General features: G+C 37.0%; 1 protein-coding gene across 1 annotated transcript in view; it reads left to right on the top strand.

The window, feature by feature from the left end:
- The window catches only part of LOC125266024 (endoplasmic reticulum chaperone BiP-like), a 41221-nt gene that overhangs the window by 11500 nt on the left and 13296 nt on the right, over window positions 1-16425 (top strand). Inside the window, exon 5 of the mRNA XM_048186511.1 lies at window positions 2954-3344. Within this exon, the coding sequence (XP_048042468.1) occupies window positions 2954-3344 (391 nt within the window). The remainder of the gene's footprint in view (window positions 1-2953; window positions 3345-16425) is intronic.

Consider the following 16425-nt stretch of genomic DNA (forward strand, 5'->3'; position numbering starts at 1 on the left):
ATCACAACTTTTCATTTTCTGTCGGTCTTAGTACACAATGTAACAACAGAAGAGTCAAGTTTTAAATAGGAATAATATTGAAACTCTTTGGTCATTTTTGAGCGAGATGTTAACGGTCTAATCAGATTCAATTAACTATGCTAAGCTATGCTAAAAGTGGTACCGCCAGACCCGGAGATTGGCTGAATGGATTCAAAAATGGTAAGGGGAGTTGGAAAATGAGCCTATTTTCAAAAAAAGTGGAGTGTACCTTTAAGCTAAAAGCCCTGATGGATGTTATTTTGTCAAAGGTAACAACTCCGTTTTTCATATACATAACTCTTGACGCATAGACTATTAACAAATTACAGTCAATATAAGAGTAAAATGTGAAGCTATAGTTTGTATAGTTTGTCAACTGCACATTAACATTTAGGCTATATAACAAATAGCCTATATCAGTGGTTCCTAAACCTGTCCTGGAGGACCCCCAGCCCTGCACATTTTGTATGTCGCCCTCATATAACACACCTGATTCAACTCATGTGCTCATTAGTAGAGACAACAGGGTGTGTTAGAAATAGGGAGACATACAAAATGTGCAGGGCTGGGGGGTCCTCCACGACAGGTTTGGGAACCACTGGCCTATATGAAATTCCATAGAGGTAACATGAATTTTCAGATGCTTTGCATCACAGAAATACATTATATTTTAAAGTATATTAAAATAGAAAACCATTATTTGGTTAGAGACTTGAGACTTCTTTTAAAATCATCATAATAGTAATGTGTCCAATCTTTTGACAGGTACTGTAATTTAAACTATAATAGGCCTATACAAAATTTTCTTCTCATGTGCTATACGTGCATGCATGAGATCACAAAAGTCATGTTTTTTTGTCAAGAGTGGACATTTATATTTACGTTAATACAGCTGATAAGATCCTGTTATCAGAGGGTTTTTTTCACATGGCCTACCTGACAGAAAGGGCTCATTATGTGGGCCATTATGCAGGTCTTTGTCTTCTCAGGTGTGATACACATACAAGATTATTCATTAGGATTCACGCCTTAACGCATACTGTGTTTCTTGACAAAAGTGTTTTACAAAATTTAAATCAATTTATTGTTTTATATGAACGAGTAGGCAGGATCATTTTTACATCCTTTTGAAGCAAAAACTCTAGTCTACAACCTCCAATACCCAGAAGTCTTGTGAACACATATATAATATTAGTTTTGTGGCCTTATTTCAGTGACTTAAGTTTTTTGGTTTTTTCAATAACCACACATAAACATTATTCCTTCAAAAATACAAACATGTACATACATGTTCCTCACATATTATGGTAGCCTAGTTCGTGCTGAATACAGTGTAATAACACTTTTTGGTAACGCTTTAGATTACAGCCCGGAAAGTACTGCGTAATTACAGCGAACAGTAAGTATGTGTAAGTATAGGGGAACAATATGTAAAGTTTTGGGAACAAAGGGGTAACAACCAGGAAAATAACAATTTATTTATACTGTAAGAATTTTAGAACTAAGGGGTACTTATACTATAATGATAGACAACAATTTTACGTTTGGGAGCAATTTAGCGAGAAAGTGCACTGATTAAGTTGTTTCAAGGCAAGTAGAAAGAACTATTGCCATCTTTTTTAATACATGGGGAAATACGCTTTTGTTTCATGTAGTTATTCATTTCTCTTGCTTGGCTACCTCCTCCTCTTGTTCCTCTTTTTCTTTCTTTCCACCGATGAATCTTAAGAGGGAATCTCATTTGATATTCTGTATTAAAAGAAAATACAGTATTCCCGGAAATGTGCTCAGCGTTTACTCATCTTTTACCCTCATGCCATCTGAGATGTATACGACTTTCCTTCTTAAGATGAACACAAAAAGGTTTTTAGGAAATAATGGGCTGTAATCTGTAATAGGCTGTAATCTAAAGCATTACCCACTTTTTCCATTAATATATGTTTATGAAAAACTGAAAAAAGCACAAATGTCAGGGCATGTCAAAACTTCTCAAGGGCCCCAAAAATCCTCAGACCCCAGAGGGTTAACATGATCAACCCTGTTATTTTTCAACTATGGAAGTACTTTTTCATTTTTTTAAAAAATTATTTGATCTAAGACTGGAGATTGCATCGGAAAGTAAAGCAAGTGAGTGAAAGCAATAGGACATTTGTATCATCTTTACTCTTATCTGGTCCATTTGAACGTGACACATACAAGATTAATGTTGGAAAACTTAAATTGGTAGATTAAGTTCTCTGTGATCGATTGTACTTTTGTGGAATAAATCACAAAATTCCATGCTGTGTGCACTGCATTGATAGAGGCTAAAGTGAAAGTTGTTTTACGCTATGAAGCCAACACACATACACATGAAACACGATGGCAAGTTAAATCATATAAAATATAGTAACTTGTGTCCCTGTGGACATAACAGTTGACAGCGAGCTGAAATAAAATGAAAATGTTTTAAAATTTTAATGTTATCGTAAGTTTAGTCATTTTTGTTTTGTCACTCCTTTTTTTATTTTATTCTTAAAAATGTGTATATAGTTCTTATTTTTAGTTAGCTCGAAGTAAAATAAGTTTAAGATTTATTTATATTGCTTTATTTTTTTTAAAAATATTTAGTTTTTTTCATTTCTAGTTATTTTAGTTCTTCAAGTTAAACTAAACAATTGAAATGTTTTACAGCTGAAATAAAATACTTTTAAGGTTTTTTTTAATGTATATTTTAATTGGTTAAAGGTTTAGTAATTTTGTTTTGTCACAATTATTTTTAATATGTATATAGTTATTAATTATTAGTTTGAGTTATTTTAGTACTTCAAGTTAAACTAATATGAAATATTTAAATATTAAAATACAGTTAAAATTTATTTAATTTCAATAACAATTGTTTTTTAGTTCTCATTAATTTTAACCCTGATGGACGTCTCGTTGCTCTTCACAGAACTGCTGCCGCCATCGCTTACGGTCTGGACAAGAAGGACGGTGAGAGGAACATCCTGGTGTTCGATCTGGGTGGTGGCACCTTCGACGTGTCCCTGCTGACCATCGACAACGGTGTGTTCGATGTGGTGGCCACCAGCGGAGACACTCACCTGGGCGGGGTAGATTTCGATCAGCGCATCATGGAGCACTTCATTAAGCTGTACAAGAAGAAAACCGGGAAGGACGTGCGCAAGGACAACCGTGCCATGCAGAAGCTGCGCCGTGAGGTGGAGAGGGCCAAGAGTGTGCTGTCCACCCAGTACCAGGTCCACATCGAAATCGAGTCCTTCTTCAAGGGTGAAGACTTCTCTGAAACTCTGACCCGCGCCAAGTTTGAGGAGCTCAACATGGTGAGAAGCATACCTCTGAACATCTGTAGAATTAACAGAAACTAAAACTGAATTCATTCTTTTTTTTAAAAATCTTTCTTACCTAATATTATTTCAAGTTTAATTTATTTCATTTTATTGTTAATTTCCTTTTAGTTTTTTTAATATGTCTATTTAGTTTATTCATTTTGCGTAAGTACTAAATTACTAAAAGTAAAATAAAAATGAATAAATGAAACAGGAACTAAAAGGAATTTAAAAATAAAATTGAAACAAAAAGACTTGTTTTAATTCATTTTTTAAAAATCCTTTTAGTTTTTTAATATTCTATTAATATTTTATTATTCTATTCTATTTAGTTTTATTCATTTTTATTTAGGAACTAAATTAATTGAACTAAAATAAAAATGAATTAAAAAGTAAATACAAATATCAGAACTAAAAGAAATTAAAGTCCACCTGTAGTCAACTATTTTATCCCTTAAAACTCATCTTTGATCACCAAAATGACATATTTTAAAAAAAATTCAAGTGAAAAAAATTTCTTCATGCCTTAAAATATCTTGAATGTAACTCTACACCCTTGCCTCATTTAATATACATAGATCAATTAATATGCAAATTAGCCCCATCTCCACTCGCTCATGCCAGCTCAGAGAGTCTAGTGTTGCTATAGTGATGAGCAATTTGTTGTTTGTGTTGTTGATATTTAGGAAAAAAGCTTTGTATATTTAGTTTAACAGCTGTGCAACTGAACTGCTCTTTTCTGAAGCTTAAATTGTGTTTTAAATTATGAATTGGTAAAATGTCTTTGCAAAACAGTCTGAATCAACTGCTCTCTCACTGAATCACCTAAAGCGATTTCTCAGTAAAACAGACAGTATCAAGAGAACAAGCAGTCATTTTCCTTTGTGAACATGCGCTAAATGGATGTTTGACAATTCCGTTGCTTTTTGGAGTTTTCAAATTTAAAAAAACATTCAGATGAAATCCTGCAGGTGCCTTCTTCGTACATTAAATAAAAGTACATCCTTGAATGAGCGCGGATTTCCAGCGTATTTACTTGAACTTATCAGGTAGGCTAATATCTATGGTTTGATCCATACCAGAGGCGGTCAAAATCAGAATTTATAATGGATGAATGTCTCTCTCAGAACCTGATGTGCGAGGACACACTGACTGAATATGCACAAGAATCACGGTCACACGCACATGCCCAGAGCAATATTGTTTTAGCTATGTTTTATAGTATTAAAGTATTTCGAAGGACAAAAACTTTATTGTTTATTAAACTTTATTAAAACTTTATTGGCTTTACTGTAACTTTACTTTGGTGCGAGCCTCTGTGCGCTCATACACTTGGCACAGCCTGTGCAATGGTTCTGTCATTAATTAATGTGAATTAATATAATTAGCCTTTTGTTTGACTGTTATCAAACAGCTAATAATGTGTTGCTAATGTTAAACACACCATTCCCGTTCTTCATCTCAGAGTCAGACAGCTGCCTTCTAACAATCAGTATCCTTACAAACGCTTTGAACAACTCAGAACGTCAGTGGAGAAAGGCTATAGTACATCATAACATTGTAATATACTCGCTATATTGATAAATCTACACAATTTTTCATATCAACAGAAAATATACCGGGATAACCTGGCTTCTCTCTCTTCCTGCTTCAGAGCAGTCATAGTTAATGATATGCTAAAGCCTGCTGGCACATTGTTGTAACTGGTTACAAGGTAGTCTGTGAAGTGTAAAAGGAAATGTAAAAAAAAAAAAATTAAAATAGGTTCTGTCATCTAATATATATATATATATATATATATATATATATATATATATATATATATATATTATATATATATATATATATATATATATATATATTAGGGGTGTCGCAATATACCGGTATTGACGATAACCGTGATATTCAAAGCATGAAATATCGATATTGTGTTAATTTAGGTTGTGATGATATACCGGTATTGACGATAACCACAATATTTAAAATGAATAGGACGCTTATGATATCATGACATGTAAATACTCCAGCACCAGTACCTGGCTGAGCTCTCAGGTGGCAGTATTGCACCTTAACGCTGACACCTGTCAAACAAGACGACGCTGCGCGCGCAGCTATTCGTCCGAGCGGGAGAGTGAGAGGCTCTGTCTGCACCTGAAAAAAGTAAATAAGCTCAACAGTATGGGAGTTTTTCAGCTTCATAGACAGCCCAGTCCGCAGGATTTGCCTAGCTACAGTCAGTGCGAAGGGTGGCAACTTTTTTGTCATTATATCATATTATAAGATAGTTGTTTTACAATATCACACTAGCAAAAGTGCCGTTTTCCCCAAATCAGCACAAATGCAATGTTCCTTCAACTTGTTAAATGAACAATGTGAGTTACATTTTAGACACAGTATTGTTAATATTGTTTTTTTCCCTTTATTTCGCCAATGAAAATTTCGAAATTATGAACAGCAGAACAGAGCCCTGTGCAACAGAAATGTTTTTGTTATTCTGACTGAATCCGCGTTTGAACGAATGAATCCGAGCTTCGTTCCTGAATGAATCAGTCATTTGAACAAATCGTTTGACTCACTCACTCATTAAGACAGTGACTTGCTGCCACCTACTGGCAGTTTAGTTTGGGTTCATATTTAAGGTACATTTTCATTAAAAAGTTAAAATTAGAAAAAAATTATTTAAATATATAATATTGAATTAAATTTATGTAGACAAATTGTAAATGCTGTGTAAATATATTAATGCCACTTCTCATTCTGTGTCACCTCTGTATTGAAAAGATGGATTTTGTGCAGCAACCCTGAAAGAGAAAAACTAAATAAACAATGTAAAAATTATTTAGACTGGTAAATTTCCCCCCCCCAAGGATTCTATAAATATCGCGATATATCGATATCGTGATATTTTTTGGCCACAATAACCGTGGTGTGAAAAATCTAATATCGTGACAGCCCTAATATATACATATATACATACTAGGGGTGGGAATCTTTAGTCACCTCACGATCTGATCCGATTCCAAAACGATTCTGGATCTACTTTTTTTTTTCTCATTAATTAAAGGGGTGGTTCATTGTGATTTCAATTTTTTAACTTTAGTTAGTGTGTAATGTTGCTGCTTGAGCATAAACAGTATCTGAAAAGTTACAGCACTAAACGATCAGTGCAAATGGAGATGTAGGGCCCTATTTTAACGATCTAAACGCAAAGTGTAAAGCGCACGGCGCAGGTGCACTCAGGGCGTGTCCAAATCCACTTTTGCTATTTTAACGACGGAAAAACGGTCCGTGCACCGGGGCGCATTTTTGAAATGGGTTGTCCCTATTCTCTTAATGAGTAATGGGCGTAACGTTCAATAAACCAATCAGAGTGTCATCTCCCATTCCCTTTAAGAGCGAGATGCGCTCGCGCCATGGCGGATTGCTATTTACATGGCGGAATTTGTTGGCGATGAGTCAGTTAATATATATGTGTGTGTGTTGCCACGATTGTTCAATTAATTAGCCAATTTCGTTCATCATTATAAGTAGTAATAGGCTGAATTGAAAATAGGTAGCCTAATTCTAATACACGTAATGACTATTCATCATTACATTTTTGTAATATTATTCTATATATTATATAATATTCTATAATTATATAATATTCTTTTACACTGTAATTCTTTTGTTTTTAATATTTGGCATGTTTGTGTGATGCGCATCCCTGTGTGTAATAAGCAAAGTCAACGCGCACTGTGGACGCGTCCAGAGGCTCAGTTTCTACCAACGCGCTCTAACAAAAAAATTGACTTTAGACTTTAGACCAGGTTTGAGTTGGTCTATGGCGCAGTCTATTTTCAGCTCCTTAAAATAGCAATGCGCCGGCAATGCGCCTGAACACACCTCTTTTTTAGACCAGCACGCCCATGGCGCACTAACTGGCGCAAATGCATTTACTAATTTAAGGACGTGGCGCTGAACGGGAAAACGCGAACGGCGCCGGACGCAAACTAGCAAACACACTTGCGCTGCGCCTTGCGTCGCATTGCACCGGGTGTATTATAGGGCCCATTGTCTTTTAAAGTTTCACAAGTTCAATGCTGGATTTGCAAAAAGGCTATTACTGAAAGATGAAGCAGTTCCCACTTTGAAACAGAAGCTGCTGTTTATGAGCCCCAACATGTAAGTACATGTCTTTTAAATGTATAGTTCTGTTGCTATTTTTTGGTTGCATCAAGGACATACATGAAGACTCATTTTTAAATAGTTTTATTCACTGACTAATGCCGTACTACAATGGATGGTCTAAATGGATGGATTTCTGGATGGTTGGTGAATGGCCACCACGTTCCAACAAGACTGCGACGTCAGCAAGGAGCTGGTGGGTGATGATTTGGGCTGGAATACTGGGAAGTGAGATGGAGGGTATTAAAATGAATTTTGCAAGATATGTGGAGTTCATAACTGGCCATTTTCAGCTATGGTATAAAAAGGAGGATAGTGCATAGTACAATGCACTATTGTACAATGCACTATGCACTATCCCATGCTGCAAAAAAACACCACAGCAATAAAACTGTTTGAAAATGTATTTCTACACCCACTGTAAATGTTTCTCTTTGTGAGGTTTGGTTTGGAGTGGCTGAAATGCATCTTTACGCACAACTGCCAGCCTGCATGGAGAGCTTCTTGAGACTCCAGAGACACCAGCAGCTTCAAATACCTGTTTGCTGCTCAACACTGGCTTTTTTTATAGCTGCCCTTTTAATACAATACATTTTTTTGATAGGAACTTTCCTTAAAAAGCCTTTATCTGACCGAGTTCTGCCGTGCTCTAAATCACTCACAAATCTTATGATAATTCGATAATCTCCCTTCAGTTTCACACAATATTAGTTGTTTTCATGCCTTTTGCACAACATTGCACCATTTCATGCTTTTCATCTTCAGAAAGATCTTTCTTCCTCCCCATATTGCATGAGAACTGTGACTTGCTTAATAATGTGGAACAACCTCTAAGTAGGGTTTCCATAGATCTGGCAAATTATTTTGTCTGAGATTGACACCAGTTATCTAAAAAGACATGGATAAATAAACAAACAAACATTTTCTTAGAAAAACTAAAATCTGAATGTTTATTGTACTGAAATCTTACTGATATGTCAATTGCATAATAATTTGGAACGCAGTGTACACTGGCAATGACAATAAAGTTAATCTAATCTAACCTAATATTTTTAACATGACAGTTGAAATGTAACGGAAACACTGAGCACTCTTAATACAATGAAATGTATTTATATTTATTTGCTTCAACACTGATACTGAAATTTCAAAATAAAACTCTTCAATTTAAAAAAACAGGAATTACAATCTGTGGTGAAAAAAAAATCTCAGCAAGAAAACACCACCATAAAACAAAATGGCCATATAAAATTTCTAATAATTTAAGCAGAACTTGCATAATATACTATATCAAAGAATGGCCAAGGTATAACATAGATGAGTCTGAGTTACTCTTTCCACATCATTTCTAATCTCTTGTACTTGCTCAACATTTCTAAACAAAAGTCCAATGTCTGACCTTTTCAGCTGCAAAATCATTAATCAAATCTTTGAAGTCGAGCTCTCTGGCCAACTCGCTCTCAATGGAAAGCATAGCAAGACTGCAAAGCCTTTCTTGAGACATTGTAGACCTCAAGTAGTTTTTTATCAGTTTTAATTTGCTGAATGCCCTCTCCCCACCAGCAACAGTCACTGGCAGTGTGCTAAATAAACGCAAAGCAATGCACACTTCTCCAAAGACGCTTTGCAGCTGCAGCTTACAAATAGCATTTAGGAGTTCAAGAGGTGACAGGTTAGGGGGAAGTTGGAAGCATATACACGGTTTAGGTGTCTTACTTGATTTTCAAAATCAGGAGTTAGATCACTGGAATACTTAGTGATCAGTGGTTGGCACACAGAAGAGATTTTGTCCTCACTAATCTGCCCAACTATCAGAACCGCATAAAACTCGTTCACAATATCAGCAATTCTCTGGAACCTAGTGTCTAAGTCACTGATGATACTATCCATAGCAGTGTAAAACACAGTATTCCGAAACTCTGTTTCTGAATCTTCCTGAGTTGTCTCCTCTTCACAGGTTTCATCATGGAATCTCTTTCTTTTCTTCTTGCGACTGCACTCCTTGCTTAACTGAGGAGTAACATGAGCTTCTCTAGCTATCAACTTTGCCTCAGCTAGGAGAGACCCCCATGCATCTCTCAGAGACTGCATCTCTTCTGTCAAGGCTCTGATATTGGCTGCCTCTATGTCAAGTGAGATTTTCCCTGACTGGAGAATAACATTCCTGTCATCAATGCTTTGCAGTACTTTCAGCCAGATGGTGAGAAGAAGAATAGCATCAAATGACATGAAGTATTTTCTGAGACCATTAGCATCTGATCTTGCTTCATTGGTGAGACTGCAAGTCATTAGTATGCTATCAAGTGCATTGATGACAGAAGGTAGGTGCTTTGCCACAGGTTTAACAGCCTCAATCCTTGCACTCCAGTGGATATCAGATAGCTGATGCAATGAGTAACCTGTTTGCTCTTTGTAGATTGCCCAGCGCCCTGGGCTGCTACTTACAAATGTGTACAGGCGATTTATGCAGCCAAAAAAGGTGGATACATCTGGACTTGATTGTGCAGCATGTACGCCGACAAGATTTAATGTATGAGAGGCACAAGGTGAATAAGTAGCTAGCTTGTTTTTCCTCAGAATTTCAGCTTGGACTCCCTTTACCTTCCCTGACATATTTGCCCCATTGTCATATTCCTGTCCTCTGCAATCACTGATGTCAATCCCATGCTCACAAAGAACAGACTCAATCATCTTTGCTATCTCACTCCCTGTCTTTTGTAAAAATCCTTGAATTCAAGGAACCTCTCAGTGATCTCCCACTCGTCTTTTTCTTTGTCATATTTGACATACCGTAGTACCACCACGTTTTGCTCTGTATGGGAAATGTCTGGTGTGGCATCGGCGATGACTGCATAATAGATGGCATCCTCCCTTTCCTGTAGAATTCTTTTCAGAACTCGTCTGCCACATAAGTTGATGAACTCATTTTGACTTTCAGAGCTAAGATAATGTGTTAGCCTGGTTTGTTTTCCTTCTTTTTTTTTTTTTGTTTGTTGTCCCTGATTTTTTGAAAGTGCTCTTTCAGCAGAGGATCATAATGTGACAAAAGCTCCAGTGTGCCTAGGAAATTGCCATTATGAACGTCATCTAAGTCGCTTGTTTTGCCTCTGAAAGGCAGGTTTCTTGAGGCCAGGTGTAGGGTCAAGTCAAGTCAAGTCAAATTTATTTATATAGCGCTTTTACAATTGGTAATTGTTTCAAAGCAGCTTTACATATTAGAAGCACAGAAAAAAGGGAAGTGGTTAAAAATAAGCTGTACAAACAAGCGTGGTAATATGTAACATATACAAGATGGTGCTACATTAAGCCAATGTCGGCTGACTCCCAGGGGTGGAAAAAACCCCCTAGGAGAAAAACCCAGCGTGCTAACACTGGGAAAAAAGTCCTAGGAGGGAAAAAACCCCTTGGAAGATATATATATAATATATGTAAATAGATATGGAGATCAAAATCTGAATTATACATTTTTATTATAGAGATTAAAAATAGATTATATATAAATATATGTAAGCGGATACGGGATTAAAAATCTGAATTATAGATGCAGCCAGAACTGGATCTGTAGGCCCATTGTCTCCTGGGCTACGTTGTAGTCAGGTCCAGACACAGGTTCTCCATCTGATCTGGATACGGCCTGGATCCAGCACCCGGCAAACCTCAGGATAAGCAGAGAGACAGATATTAGCGTAGATGCCATTCTTATTCTGATGTACAGGTATATCTAGTGTTATAGGAAATGTTCTCGGTTCCGGCCGACCTAATTATTGCAGCGTAACAATCCTTTAACGGATTTGAAAAATGTTAATGTATTGATAATGTGTTATGTGTATGCAAGAGCAAAGAGATGTGTTTTTTAGTCTAGATTTAAACTGACAGAGTGTGTCTGCTTCCCGAACAATGCTAGGAAGATTGTTCCAGAGTTTAGGTGCTAAATAGGAAAAGGATCTGCCGCCTTCAGTTGATTTTGATATTCTGGGTATTATCAACTGGCCTGACTTCTGAGATCGCAATAAACGTGAAGGACTATAATGCATTAAGAGCTCACTTAGGTACTGGGAGCTAAACCATTTAGAGCTTTATAAGTAAGTAGCAAGATTTTAAAATCTATACGATGTTTAATAGGGAGCCAATGTAATGTTGACAGAACTGGACTAATATGGTCATACTTTCTGGTTCTAGTAAGAACTCTAGCTGCCGCATTTTGGACCAACTGTAGTCTGTTTAAAAGCCGAGCAGAACAACCACCCAGTAGAGCGTTACAATAATCTAGTCTTGAGGTCATGAATGCATGAACCAACTGTTCCGCATTTGTCATTGAGAGCATATGTCGTAATTAGATATATTTTTTAGATGGAAGAAGGCGGTTTTACAGATACTAGAAACATGACTTTCAAATGAAAGATTGGTATCGAAGAGCACACCCAGGTTCCTAACTGAGGACGAAGGTTTAATGGAGCACCCGTCAAGTGTTAGAGAGTATTCAAGGTTTTTTCGTGAGGAAGTTTTTGGTCCAAAGATTAGGATATCAGTTTTTCTGAATTTAATAATAAGAAATTTCTTGTCATCCAGTTTTTTAATATCAGCTATACATTCTGTTAAGTTTTAGCGAATTTGGTAGGTTTCGTCAGGGCGCGAAGGAAATATAGAGCTGAGTATCATCAGCGTAAGCAAGTGAAAACTAATGCCATGCTTCCTAATGATATCTCTCCTAAGGGCAGCATGTACAGAGTGAAAAGCAACGGTCCTAGTACTGAGCCTTGTGGTACTCCATATTTGAACTTGTGATTCGATACGACATCTCTTCGTTTAACTACTACAAGACTGATAACGGTCAGATAAGTATCGATTTGAACCATGCCAAAGCAATTCCACTAATGCCAATATAAGTTTTCAAGTCTTTTTAAAAGAATGTTGTGATCGATAGTGTCAAAATGCAGCACTGAGATCCTAAGTAACACTAATAGAGAGATACAAGCCACGATCGGATGATAAGAGCAAGATCGTTTAGTAACTCTAACGAGAGCAGTCTCAGTACTATGGTATGGTCTAAATCCTGACTGGAAATCCTTCACAGATTCCTATTTCTTTCTAAAAAGGAAGCACAGTTGTGTTGAAACTGCCTTTTCTAGTATCTTTGACAGAAAAGGTAGATTTCGAGATTCGGCCTGTAATTTACTAAATTCTCTAGGATCAAGTTGTGGTTTTTTAATAAGAGGTTTAATAACAGCCAGCTTAAAGGTTTTTGGCACGTATCCTAGTGATAAAGGATTGAATTAACAATATTCAAGAAGAGGATCTATGACCTCTGGAAGCATCTCTTTCAAGTAGCTTAGTCGGTATTAGGGTCTAACATACATGTGGATGATTTTGATGATTTAACAAAGTTTAGACAATTCTTCCTCTCCTAATAGCAGTAAATGAATTCTGAATTTTTACCTTTCAGGGACACTACAAGTGCACTGTCTGACAGCGAAGACTGTAGTAGACGGTTGCATGGTTATAATTTTTCTCTCTAATATTATCAATCTTGCAAGTAAAGAAGTTCATAAAGTCATTACTGCTGTGCTCTTATGGAAACGTCAGCAGTTGAAGCTTCTGTTTCTTAGTTAATTTAGCCACTGTGTCAAATAAATACCTAGGGATTGTGTTTGTTTTCTATCTAAAGAGATTTGAAAAATAAGGTAGATCTAGCAGTTTCTTATAGGCCTTTCTGTACTCAAGTCATTTTTTCTTCTCCACGAAAGGCGAAAATACTTCTAGTTTTGTTTTCTTCCAAGCTACGCTCCAGTTTTTCTAACAGCTCGTTTTTAGGAGCCCGAGTGTGCTCATTCATACCACGGCGTTGGATTAAGTTTCCTTAATCTTTCTTTAAGACGTAAAGGAGCGACTGCAGTCTAATGTGCTGGAAAAGAGAGAGCCAATAGTTTCTGTTGCAAGCATCGAGGTTCTTCTAAGTTGTCAGGTATACTAAGGCGATGAAACTGCTCAGGAAGATTATTTATAAAGCAATCTTTAGTGGTAGAACGTGATGGTTCTACCAATATTTATGGCTGGGTGGTGGTTTTGTAGCCACTTTGGCTAAATTGTAATTATACACGAGACTAAATAATGATCTGAGATATCATCGCTCTGCTGTAGAATTTCAACAGCATCAATATCAATTCCATGCGACAGTATTAGATCTAAGGTATGATTACGACAATGAGTGGGTCCTGACACGTGTTGTCTAACTCCAATAGAGTTTAAAATGTCTGCAAATGCCAATCCAAATGCGTCTTTTATTATTATCTACATGGATATTAAAATCACCAACAACAAGGACTTTATCCGCAGCCAGTACTAACTCTGATATAAAATCAGCAAATCTCTTTGATAAAGTCATGTATTGGTGCCCTGGTGGCCTGTATACAGTAGCCAAGCACAAATGTCAACTTACATAATGTTACATAAAGCACCATCACTTTCAAAGGAATTATATTTGAAATTCTTTTGGAATGATTCTGTAATATATTACTATAAATTACAGCAACACCTCCCCCTTTTGCCTTTCTGTCGAGGATTGTGTCGATAATCATAACCTTGAGGACTAGATTCATTTAAAGTAATGTAATCGTCTGGTTTTAGCCAGGTTTCTGTCAAACACAGCACAGTCTAGTTTATTGTCTGTGATAATTTCATTTACAATAAGTGCTTTTGAAGAAATAGATCTAATATTCAGTAACCCAAGCTTTATCATTTGTTTATCATTGATTTATCTGTGATTTTCATTTTTTGAACATCAATTAAATTTTTACCCTTAAATGGGTTTCGGAAGTTTTTTGTTATTTACTAAGTTCGAGGTACAGACACAGTCTCTATTGTGATAATATCTAGGTGAAAGAGTTTCTATGTGCTGTGAATTATTTGAGTTCTGTGACGTAACATCTAACAGTCTCTCCAGGATGGCCCTATTTTTCTCAATTTCTGTTTGGAACTCCCTGTTTAACAGAGAGTCTATACCTTTATCTTGTAAAACAGATCTTTGCAGATTTTTCCATCTTAAGTAGCAGTCTCTGTGTACATCACTCCTCTCATGGATTGGGAGTTTATTGTACATGTGACGCCACTTCACATGACACATTTTAAACCCATTTTGACTGGCCAGTGCACTACATGAAGGCTTTTTCTGTATACTGGAGAAAAGCACACATGGTATGCAATAAAGTGACTGATTGCTTTGACTAAAAGTAAGCCAGTCTCTCTTAATTTTTTCTCTCTTATTGGCTGACTTTGTATAATTCAAGTATTCAGGGAACGGCTTCCCCCCTGAATCGCATGGCATTTCCACTTTCTTTTCTCTCATGGTCACAGCCAATTTTCTGACTATGTCCTCCCTATCCTGATCAGTACAAACTGCTGGCCACAAACCAGGGTCGTTTGTCACAATATTTTCTTCCCTTTCAAATCCCTCAACGTTCAGTCCATCCTCGGCATCTGAATTCTCATCTCCATCTTCACTCTCTGCCATCTGTCTCTCACTTGCATCTGTACCCTCTTCCATCTCTTCCTCCACTTCCTCAGTTCTCCCTGACAAACAGGAAGAGGGTCCTGGAACTGACAAAGTATATAGCATTTCCTAAAGCCAATCTTTTCCACTCTACAGATGCCTCTTATATTTTGTGTGTATCACTTTCAGACATTAATGTGTTGCCATTAAACCAATACTAATAGCCGCTCACCTTCTTCTTCATGTGGGAGCGCAGAGGCTGATTCAGGGGATGCTGGAGTTAGAGGTTGGGAGACAGCCGGACCAGTTGCTGCTGCTGGTTCATTTGACTCTGTTTGGAACGAGGCATGATTTTGACAAAGTGCGTTTGACTGCATTGAACGTTTAACTAAAACTGTGTATTGTTATTTTTTCCAGCGTTTTCTTGACCTAACATGGGGAGAAAATTGAGTTCCCTTATCATGCACTTTTAACACTAGAACGGCCACCAGCAGTCATTTTAACTGCAACATTTAATCTTATGGTAATTATCTTTAACACTAGAATGAACAAGGCATCATTTTGACCGTTTTGAAATTTGCATAGTCAATAACTTTGTCTAAATAAATCACAAAGCCTTGCTGCTCCCTGACTTTTCCTAAAACTACATGAATTTTCATTAAAACTAGTTTAAATATTTATTGTGTGAATAAAAACAGAAATATAATCATTTCTACCTATAACGTCCACAGGCAGTCATTTTGCGCTGTTTAAATTGAGTTTTGCCGACGGTCTGGATCAGATAATGTGAAAGTATTATGTGAAGATGGTTGGCAGAGATGAATCATGCTGTATTTGACAATATAGGGGACATTGTAGTAATACAACTCCACATCATCTTCAAGAGATGCACTGAAACCTCACAAACAGCTGATAGTAGTTTGTACAGTAGCTGGCAGAGGATTTTTATCAGAGTTCACGAAGTTAGACTGCTTGCAAGACAGGTGCAACAGCGTGGACCGCAGCAGGGTGCTGAAAGTGGGCGCCACCTCGTACAAAGATGCCGACACCGGCTGCATGTGAGGCAAAGCCATGCACCAGCTGCACCCTGCTCTATCGAAACATGCTAACTTATCGAAAAATGTTACCGTAGAGACCTAGGGCCTCATGTACAAAGCGTGCGTACGCACAGAAAAGTGCCGTAGGCTACGATCATTGTCACGGGCGGTCCACTAACAATTTAGGCCTACTTACAAACCCACCTTTTCTTGTGAAATATTGGGTAACATACTGTCGACCCTTTTGCCTCTTTCACTTCTCTTATTTTTTTCTCTTTCTGTTTTTGACTTCCAGATTTTTGAGGCATTATCACATCCTCTGTCAAGTTGAATCTGCCGGGCCAGCGCTATAAGTGAAGTCAAGCTGTTTGTGTTGCCTTGGTTA

This window comes from Megalobrama amblycephala, linkage group LG4, assembly GCF_018812025.1.
Source record: "Megalobrama amblycephala isolate DHTTF-2021 linkage group LG4, ASM1881202v1, whole genome shotgun sequence".
NCBI classification, from domain to species: Eukaryota; Metazoa; Chordata; class Actinopteri; order Cypriniformes; family Xenocyprididae; genus Megalobrama; species Megalobrama amblycephala.